The 10268-nt window shown below is 68.2% G+C and overlaps 1 protein-coding gene across 1 annotated transcript in view; it reads left to right on the top strand.

Moving 5' to 3' along the window:
* The first annotated feature begins 1537 nt into the window (after positions 1 to 1537).
* DAGLA (diacylglycerol lipase alpha) overlaps positions 1538 to 10268 on the top strand; it is a 29904-nt gene continuing 21173 nt past the window's right edge. The window contains exons 1-3 of the mRNA XM_008160323.3: positions 1538 to 1628; positions 8590 to 8728; positions 9041 to 9252. Of these exons, the coding sequence (XP_008158545.2) occupies positions 8634 to 8728; positions 9041 to 9252 (307 nt within the window). The 5' untranslated portion in view covers positions 1538 to 1628; positions 8590 to 8633. The remainder of the gene's footprint in view (positions 1629 to 8589; positions 8729 to 9040; positions 9253 to 10268) is intronic.

Genomic DNA, 10268 nt, shown 5'->3' with positions numbered 1-10268 from the left:
GCCTGATTACGTGAGGACCCGTCTGTAGCTGAGATCCGGCCGCGGCCGGGGGCAGGCTCGGCTCTGCCTTCTGCTCGGGCACAGCTGATGCGAGAAAAGCGACAGCTTTCGGCCCCTCGCTCGGGCTGCACACGCCCGGGCACAGGCTGGTGGCACATGTGGCCCCGGCCCACGCCCGCGTTCTTCCTGCCGCCGCCCTCGCAGCCTTCTCCCTTCCTGTGGCTTGCGGAGCGCAGCCTCTGAGCGGAGCGCCGGCCCCCCGGGAGGGGAAGGGCGATGGGGGAGGAGGGACGGGCGGGCCTTGTCCGCACCCGTGGGCCTACAGCCAGCCTCCCGCAGAGTCTCTTCAGGTGAAGTCCCGGCTCTGCCTCGCCTTTGCCACGGGATCTTTGGGCAAACATTGCGCCCGTCTGAGCCTCGGTTTCTCCCTCGGTGAGGCCAGGGTAGCACCACTCGGAGAGTTTCGCTCTGCGCTCTCTCCCGGCTCCACGGCCCGTCACCGCGAGACACGCCGTGGAAGTCCCCTCAGTTTCCCTCCTGCAGAGTGGACACCCACACTCCCCCACACGCTCCCTCCACCCCTGCGAGGCCGGCGCCCTGGACGCTGCTGAAGAGAGAGGAGCCATCTGCCCACCGCGTGGGCACCAGGGCCTGTTGGTGAGCCCACCCAGCTGGCTGCCCAGCAAGCTGCCTGGGCCCAGCTCACTGCGGTCAGTCCCCCCTCCGTCAGATGCACCCCCCCCCCCCGCCCAGCACAGAAACACTCGGAATGAGACGGGCCGAGGGGGCCCGGCAGGCAGCAGGGCCTGTCGCTGTCACCGTTTTGGGAGCCCCTTCCGCTTTCAAAGCCCTTTCCGTGGAATCGCGTTCATCCTGGGGATGGAGTCCTGGGCCCTCCCCTCAGGTCAGCAAGGCTCAGAACACCCCCCCTGCCCCCCGCCCAGCTGAACGAGCCCTGCAGACCCCCCAGTTTCCCTTTTCCCTTTGGCCGCCAGGAAGCCCGGAGTCTGCTGAGAGTTTTAGGTGCAGTCACGGGGCCTTTCTGTCCTGCCCGTGGGCAATGGGTTCCAATGGGTCCCCCCAACCTTCTGCCTCAATTACTTGGTTTCTGTCCTGAGATTTATTGGTTTTCCCATTTACGCTCTACCTTCTCTTGTTTGTGGTTCTTACGAGGCGCACACAGCCGTTTGCTGTGGGTACAAATGAGCACTAACATTGGTTAGCTAACAGTAGGACAAGCCTCCCTCAGAGGAGGAAACTGAGGCCAGGACGGGCGGCGGCTCTCTGCCCTGGGGACGCTGCTCTTGGTCGGGGACCGGCAGCTCCAGGGCGTGGCTAGACCTGGCCGGGGCACCGGCCGAAGCAGGCAGGGGCCCGGGCCCCCACCCCCCGAAGGTGGACTGGGGCTGGAGGCTGGGCTGCAGAGCGATGGGGATGGGGAGCTGCCTGGCTGGAGGCGGGAGCCAGCGCAGGTGGCTGGACCACCCCAACGCGCTGCCTTCTTGCAGATTGATCGCCGGCGAGGGAGCGCGTGGATGCTGCCGGCTTCCTTCCGAGAGAGCCATGCGTCTTCGAGAGCGTGAGAGAGCGGATCCCGGCGCAGGCTCCCTGGGGTGACACTGTTCATGGTGTGTCTCTCGGGGAGTCGAGTGGGTGTGCGGGGGACGGGGGGGGGGGGGAGGCGGTGGGCCGGCTCGGGGCCTCGGGGACTCTCGGCAGGGAAAGCCGGGCCTCTGGGCCTTTCTGGGCCTCGGTTTCCTCACACATACAGGGGGGGGGGGGGGGGGGGCTGGGCGGTTTCTGAGGCCCCTCTGGCATTCCTGCATTCGGGGTGGCATTCCTGTGCCTCCTGCTCAGCCCCCTGCTCCTCGGAGGTCGGGCCGGGGCCTCCGGGCCTCGGTCCCCTCGTTCTTCCATAATAGCCGCACGGACGAGCCGGCGCTCCTGGGCACTGCCCGCATGGCAGGTGCTGCCTCACGTATGTGACCTTTAACCCGCACGCCCGTTCCCAGGCAGAGGCTGTCTGAGTCCCATTTGGGAAACAAGGCCCGAGGCACAGAGGTTAAGGAATGTGTGGGCGGCCACGCAGCCGGGGAGTGGAGAGCCAGGACTCAGACACAGGCTGTTTTTATTTATGTATGTATGTGTTTATTTATTACCCTAATATATAAAAACCCTGGGTCGTACCGACCAGTAATGACCGGAGGCTGACCAACCAGAAGTCAGTGCTGGCTCCACCCACAAGCAAGCGGTAAGGGGCAATCAGGCAGGCAGAGTGGTTAGGGGAGATCAGGCAGGCAGACCAGCAGTTAGGGGAGATCAGGCAGGCAGAGTGGTTAGGGGTGATCAGGCAGGCAGACCAACAGTCAGAGGCGATCAGGCAGGCAGGCAGGCAGAGTGGTTAGGGGGGATCAGGTAGGCAGACCAGCGGTTAGGGGTGATCAGGCAGGCAGGCAGGCAGAGTGGTTAGGGGTGATCAGGTAGGCAGACCAGCAGTTAGGGGTGATCAGGTAGGCAGACCAGCGGTTAGAGGTGATCAGGTAGGCAGACCAGCAGTTAGGGGTGATCAGGCAGGCAGAGTGGTTAGGGGGGATCAGGTAGGCAGACCAGCGGTTAGGGGTGATCAGGCAGGCAGGCAGGCAGAGTGGTTAGGGGGGATCAGGTAGGCAGACAGCCCCTCACAGGGCTGGCCCTGCCCCCAAGCAAAGAAAGAGGGAGGCCCAGGCCAGCCAAGCCATCGCACCCCAGCCTGTCACCTGCAGAGGGAGGCCAGCGGTGGCAGGGGAGGGGGGGCAGCGCTGCACAGATGGCAAGCAGTGGCAGCTGCGGGGGTGGGGCCAGCTGCCTGCAGCCCGGGGAAGGAAAGCCCCGATAGGCCCTGATCTCAGGCCAGGCCTAGGACCCTACCTGAGGGGCCATGCAGGCCGGGCTGAGGGACCCCCCGAGTGCACGAATTTTCATGCATCGGGCCTCTAGTTTTAATATATTTTTATTGATTTCAGAGAGGAAGGGAGAGGGAGGGAGGGATAGAAACATCAATGATGAGAGAGAGTCATTGATCGGCTGCCTCCTGCACACCCCCTATTGGGGATGGAGCCCGCAACCCGGCCATGTGCCCTGACTGGGAATCGAACCCAGGACACTTCAGTCCACGGGCCAACGCTCTATCCACTGAGCCACACCGGCGAGGGCCATGGTCTGTGTTTAGAGCGTGCGGCGTGAGAGTGACGCTGCACCGCGTCGCTGCTGTGAGGATGGAAGGGCTGGGACGCAGGAGGCTCGCGGCTGATGTCAGACACCCTGTGGCCTGCACCTGGCAGTCACCCCTTCAGACGCCCCCTCCAGCCCCACCCCGGGCCCCGTCACCCCTTCAGGCGCCCCCTCCAGCCCCGCCCCGGGCCCCGGGTGGGCAGTGTCCTGGGCTGACCCGGAAGCTGGAGGGGGCTCTGTTGAGATCTCTCCCAGCAGCACAGCAGCCTGTCCCCGTGGGCACCGGGGACTGCAGGCGAGCCAGGGGGCCTGCCGTCCCCCCCCCCCCCCCCCGTGGCCAGAACCCTGCGCGGGGCCATCTGGAGGGCGGACAGAGCCACGCCCTCTGCCCTCCCCGCGACCTCTCGGTCCCTGGCGGCTGGGACCCACTGCCAAGGGGCTTTTCTCCCTGAAACCTGTTCCCAGGGTCAAGCACAAGGGGACCTTGGGATGCGGGGACGAGGCCCAGTCTGGGGTGCTTTAGCCAGCAGCCCCCAAGCCCCTGGTGAGGGGGTGTCACCCCGGCAGGACTTCCATCTGCTCAGGCCAGGCCTCCCTCAGGCAGAGCCAGTCATGGGCGGGCAGCACCTCAGGCCCAGCATCCGGTCACAGGTCCCCCCGCCAGGGCGCCTCAGAGTCCTGTTAGTGACGGTCACCACAGACAGAGGCTTGGGGTCTGCCAGGGCCAGTGCACGCCCCCCAGGGCCATCATCGCAGCCAGTTCTCCCTACAGCCTTCCGAGGGGGGCGTCACCCCACTTTGCAGAGGAGGACACCGAAGCCCTAGGGCAGCCAGAGGCGGCAGCTGGTCGCCCTGAGCAGGCTGGGGAGGCACTGGGTGGCCTGTTCCCCAAGAGCCAAGGGTGTGAGCGAAGGGGGACCCTTGTGCCAGGAAGGGAGTGCCTCAGGGGGCCTGGGGGATGCGTCAGGGTGAGGAAGGGGTGCGGGGCAGCCGAGGGAGGCTGCTCAGGAGCAGAGGGGCTGGCTGGGGGGTCGGCTGTGCTCACACTCCAGGGGCCCGAGAGCAGGTGTGAGGATGAAGGGCGTGCAAGGCCCTGGCCCCCAGGGACTCTCGGCCGAGCTGGGGCAGGGATGGGCAGTAAGAACGGGCGTTTCCTGTAAGACAGTGAGTCCGGGGCTGCCCTGGAGTGAGGGTCCTGGGACCCCATAGGGGGCAGCCTGGGGGCTGTCGGGGAGGGTTTCAAAGAGGAGGTGACCTTTGGTCCGTCTAGAAAGAGGTGAATGTAGGAGCAGCAAGCTGGGGGCAGCCCGGAAAGGGGGGTGGGGCCGTGTGAGGGGCTGGAGCACCGCCCCAGCCAGGAACCCGCTGGCTGAGGGCAGGCCCTGTGCTGGGGTCTGGCCCCACGGGCTGGGGAGTATTTTGCAGCTCCAGGACTCAGAGAGGGCAAGGCTCCTGCCCGGCATTGCACAGCCTGCCAGCAGGTGACGGAGACCCTTAGCCAGGGCCTGAGGGCCTGAACTCCCCCCCCCACCCCCGCCCTCAGGCCACGGGGCCGGGCGGTTTGTAAAGTGGGGGGAAGTTCGTGTGTGTTTTAGGAAGACTTTGTATTTGTAGGAAGAGGAATTCCCAGAGTGGTTCACACTTAACCCAGGGGCCCGAGTCCCCATCAAGGAGGTTGGCCTTGGTGGAGGGGGCCGCTCCAGGCATCCCATCCTTGTGAGGGGGCTCCTGGCACCTCACTCATACTTGCCTGGGCTGGGGGCTCAGCCAGGGGCACGGAGGGGGCACCGTGCCTGCCCTGGAAGTGCCACTGGCCTGGGGTGAGGAGGGGAAGGCGGAGTGCCCGCCCGCTGAGGTTGTTGGAGGGCACTGACCCTGTGCCCTGGGCGGGCGAGGAGAGCCAGCTGGTGCGTGGCAGCCCCAGACCAGGAAGCAGCCTCGGCCCCCCCACCCCACCCCGCTGAGACATTTCCTCCAGATGAAATCACATCCCCAGCGGGGAACAGGCCCGCATTGTGAAGAGCCGGGGTCTCCAGAGAAAGGGCGCCTTTCAGGCCCTTAGAAATAGCAGCCCTGAGCCGCTGGGATCCGCAGGGCCCGGCCTTGTCCCCGCCTCCCCGGCGGCAGCGCAGGCCCGGCACCCGCACCCGGGCCACGGCCTGTGGGTGACCAGCTGGGGAGTCGCTGGCCCAGGCAGGGGCGGGGCAGCTGCCCAGCAGGGTTCCGCTCTCTCCCTCGGCCTCCCCGCCCCCTCCCCCGCTGAGACCCTGGGACCGGGCGCTGGAATGCCAGCGCGGCCAGGGCCTCTGGGGCACGTCTCCCGGGTGTCCTCACCAGAACGTTTAGCAGGTGGGATAGGCGGCAGATGAGGAAACTGAGTCACAACTAGTAAGTGACACGTTCGTGGGTGGAGGCGCCTGGGTTCAAGGCCAGGAGGCCTGTGCGTGGGATCCTGCAGCCGTGGCTGTTCCCAGGTGCGGGCCAGAGGGGCAGGGCGCGGCCCCCGGTCTGTCACAGGGCACCCGCGGGGGCCACGTGGTTTGGTGGGCCCTGGCCCTGGGCCCTCAGGCCGGGGAGAGGCTCACAGACCTCCAGCCACCTGTGCAGGGACAGGAGCCAGGCTGGCCCTGCTTCTCCCACCTGAGCGCGGGGAGGTGTGGCCGTGTGCACGCGTGGGGCTGCGTGTGAGTTCGAGGGGGATGCGAGGATGGTGTGTGTGAGTTTAAGGAATGTTCATCATTCTGGACTCCACAAGGTGGAGCGAGGGGCGAGAGGCAGTGGGGAAGGGTCTCCAGGGGACACCTGAGGACAGGAAGTTCTGGCTGCTAGCAGGGCGGGCCCTCGCCTTCAGCTGCTGGTGCTGCCAGGGGGTGAGGGGTCCTCCCTCCCCCCCCCGGGGGCTGGTGCTCCCCTCCCTCCACCAGGGCCGTCCAGATGAGAGCAGGGGGCGGAGCCACAGCGCCTGCTGGGAGGCACTGGCTCCTGCCGGCCCCAGCCCTCCCCGGCATTCCTCGTGAGTGAGGGGGGCCCTGAGCCCCACCCCACACTCCACCGGAGACCCAGAGGGGCTGTGGAGAACGGGTGGCAGGACCCCAGCCCTGGCCTGGCTTCCACCCCCGGTGTCCCAGCCCCTCCGCTCCAGTCCTTTCTGACCAAAGCCGGTGCTGCCGGCCACGTGTCTCAGCCACGCCGCTGGAGCCCTGGCCCCCGGCCCCCCCAGCCTCCCCACCTCGTGGCTCTGTGCTCCCCATCCTTCTCCCTGCTTCCCAGAATCCGCGCTCCGGCTCCTCCTTGTAGAGAGTGGGATGATGTCACTTCCTGAGGGTGGGGGGAGGAGTAGGCACGACCCCAGCCGCGAGCCCGCCGGCCGGCCCGCCGCCCGCTCGCCTGCAGCCGCTGGATGAAGTGGCTGCACCGGGAGGGAGATGGGGACCTGCTGGGCTGGACGCGCGGCGGCCCCCTCCCCCTGGCCCGCCCCGAGGGCCGTGTCCGTCAGCTGGGGGAGACTTGCCCGCTTCCTTCCTGAGTGATGCTGGTCTCCGAGGAGACTCGTTTTCCCAGGAGCCGCCACGGGGAGAGGATCAGGTGCCATGTAAGCCTCTGTGGCCGGGGCAGCTGTCCGCCCGCCAGCGGGGCACCCGGCCCTCTGTCCTGGGGATTGCCCTGCACAGTTGGACGCAGGGCCACCCTGGAGTCCCTCCTCGGAGCCCCTGGACCAGCCCCCGTGGGAGCCTCCCAGCTGCTCCCCCACCCTGGTTCCCCCGGCCCTGGGGATGGGGCCGGATACCTGAGCGCTCCTCCTGAGCGTCCCTCGCTAATCTGAACTCTAACTTCAGAGTTAGGACCGGGCATAAAGGCGGCTTGGCTCAGGGTGGGCATGGGAGGGTGGGTTACCTGCAGGGCTCAGCCGCCGCCCCTCCAGCGGAGGCGCTGGGTGCCTCGGGCGTGCTCTTGACCCCGAATCTCAACCATGTCCTTCCCTCCCAAGAGGGGAAGCTGAGGTTGGCGATTCTTTCTGGTGGGTGCAAAACCAAGTCAGGGAGCATGCTCCCAGGGCTCCCGCAAAGCAAGAACCTGCAGACCTGATTCAGCATGTTTACTGAGCACCTCCTCTGTGCCGGGCACTCCCACCCCCATGCTTGCCCCTGCCCCAGGGCCTTCAGCCTTCGGTCTGCCTGCCCGTCTCATGCTTGACCTGGAAAGCCCCACCCCACCCCGGAGCTGCGAGCACGGGGCCAGGTCAGGGCTGGGAGCTCCCTGGTCTCATGCAGGGGAGGCAGGGGGGAGCCCAGGCCTTGCATGGGGCTGAGCAGTTACTGTTGGGGTCACCCCAGGGCACAGCTGATCCCAAGGGGCAAGTGCCAGTCTCCGGGGCGGAGGGCCCTCAGGAGTAGAGCGAAGCCCCTCTGGCTGCTGAGTCCTTCATGCTGGCTCTGGGGGTGGACGGGCAGAGGCGGTCCTGCCAGAGGGGGTCAGCATCTCCGGGGCTGGAAGCCTCTGGGCTGGGGCGGGGGGAGCAGAAGAGAGGCCCATGTTGCTGGACACACCTGGCCAGAGTGTGGTGGCCCCGGGTGCTGGAGGGCCCTGGGTGCCAAGGGGCCCTGAGTGCTGGGGGGCCCTGAGTGACTGGAGACCCTGGGTGGCTGGAGACCCTGAGTGCTGGGGGGCCCTGGGTGCTGGGGGGCCCTGAATGTGGAGGCGACCTGGGTGCTGGGGGGCCCTGGGTGTGGGGGGGCCCTGGGTGATGGGTAGCCCTGGGTGCGGGGGGCCCTGGGTGCTGGGGGGCCCTGGGTGCTGGGGGGCCCTGGGTGCTGGGGGGCCCTGGGTGCTGGGGGGGCCCTGGGTGTGGAGGGGCCCTGGGTGCCGGGTGGCCCTGGGTGGCTGGAGACCCTGAGTGCTGGGGGGCCCTGGGTGCTGGGGGGCCCTGGGTGCTGTAGGGGCCCTGGATGTGGGGGGGCCCTAGGTGACTGGAGACCCTGGGTGTCGGGTGGTCCTGGGTGACAGAAGGGCCCTGGGTGCTGGGGGGCCCTAGATGCTGGGGGGCCCTGGGGGGCCCTGGGTGCCGGGAGGCCCTGGGTGCTATGGGGGCCCTGGGTGCTGGGGGGCCCTGGGTCCTGGGGGGCCCTGGGTGCTGGGGGGCCCTGGGTGCCGGGGGGGCCCTGGGTGCTGGGGGACCCTGGGTGCTGGGGGACCCTGGGTGCTGGGGCGGCCGTGGGTGCCGGGGGGCCCTGGGTGCTGGGAGGCCCTGGGTGCTGGGGGACCCTGGGTGCTGGGGGACCCTGGGTGCTGGGGCGGCCGTGGGTGCCGGGGGGCCCTGGGTGCTGGGAGGCCCTGGGTGCTGGGGGGCCAGGCAGCCACAGGCCCTCTGCTCTCTTTCAGGAGGTGAGCGCCAGGCCTGCTGAGCCTCCGCAGAGCCGCCAGCCATGCCCGGGATCGTGGTGTTCCGGCGGCGCTGGTCTGTGGGCAGCGACGACCTCGTGCTGCCCGCCGTCTTCCTCTTCCTCCTGCACACCACCTGGTGAGCCGCGGGCCGCGCCGCGGGGGGGGGGGGGGCGGAGGGGTGGAGGGCCCCGCCTCCGTGCCGACCTGCCACGCTCCCACTCCCAACAAGAGGCGCTTGAGACGTACACCCCTTAGGTGACACCCACCCGGGTGTGGGGACCCCACCGGGCCCCCTCCAGCCCTGAGCCCAGCACTGGGCGGGCGCCGGGCTCTCTCTCCTCTGCCCTCAGGGGCGCCCGGTGCCGGGTGGACGGGTCCTGCCCCCGCGCCCAGGCGGGGCGGGGCCGGGAGTGTGCAGGCTGCCAGCCCCTCTCGCACGCGTGTCCAGGTTTGTGATCCTGTCCGTGGTGCTCTTCGGCCTGGTCTACAGCCCGCACGAGGCCTGCTCCCTGAACCTGGTGGACCACGGCCGCGGCTACCTGGGCATCCTGCTGAGCTGCATGATCGCCGAGATGGCCATCATCTGGCTGAGCATGCGCGGCGGCATCCTCTACACGGAGCCCCGCGAGTCCATGCAGTACGTGCTCTACGTGCGCCTGGGTAAGGGCCGCCGCGAGGTGGGGGGCTGCCCCGGGCCCCCCGCCCGCACCCTCCGCCTGGGCGCCAGGGCAGCAGCGTCCGCCGGCACTGCAGGGGGGCCCGGCAGGCTTGCGGGGCTGACGCTCTAGACCAGACCCCGGCCTGAGGGCGAACAGCCTGCTGTCTGTTCCGGCGAATAAAGTTTTATGGGGGCCCAGCCACACTCACTCATTCTGTGCCTGTGTCTCCGGCTGCTTCTGAGTGACAGCAGCGGGCGGAGCAGCGGCCATCGAGTATGACCCAAAGCTGGACGCCTTGCACTCTGCCTTCACAGAGAAGTCCCCGGCCCTGGTCCAGGCTGTCCTTCCCCAGCCCTGGGATCCTCCCCAAACACCCGTCCTGGGAAACACGGGTCAGAGCTGAGATTTGACCCCAGGCCGTCTGGCTCCAAAGCCTGGGCGTAGTTGCCACACTGTGCTGCCTGCGGAGCTGGGGCTTCCAGTGCTCCCGGATCCACGCGCCCCGCCCCCCCAACCCCGACTCAGCCGGGGCTCAGCGCTCTGAGCAGGGTGCCTGGAGCGGCCGGCTGCAGGGCCTCCTCCTCCTGCCGCAGGTGCCAGAGGCCTCTTCCTGGGGAAATAGCAGCTTCCCCGCCATGAACACTCTCATCTGGTTCTCACACGGTGAGGCAGTAGCCCTGGCCACCCATTTTACAGATGAGGAGACAGAGGCTCGGGTAGACTAGGTGGCTTGCCTAAGATACGTCCGATTCCAGAGCCCATGGGCGTAACTCTGAAACCCTGAAAGGGCAGGGCCACGCCTCTTCGCCACCCGCCTCTCCGGTCTCCTTCTCAGGAGCGCCGAGGCCTGAGGCTGCCTTACAGCAGGGCGAGCGGAGGGGCCAGCCACGCTGCCCGAGTCTCCTCCCCGTGAGGCCTGTGGGCAGGCGGCCGTGGGGTCCCCTGCCCCCGCTGCGGAGCTGGCTGGGGCCCGTGGTGGGAGGGCCGGGCCGAGGTTCCTGCAGCCGGGCCTGCTGT

The sequence above is a fragment of the Eptesicus fuscus genome, chromosome 13 (genome assembly GCF_027574615.1).
Source record: "Eptesicus fuscus isolate TK198812 chromosome 13, DD_ASM_mEF_20220401, whole genome shotgun sequence".
NCBI classification, from domain to species: Eukaryota; Metazoa; Chordata; class Mammalia; order Chiroptera; family Vespertilionidae; genus Eptesicus; species Eptesicus fuscus.
The sequence above is the reverse complement of the archived record's forward strand: the minus strand, read 5'-3'. Positions and strand labels throughout refer to the sequence as shown.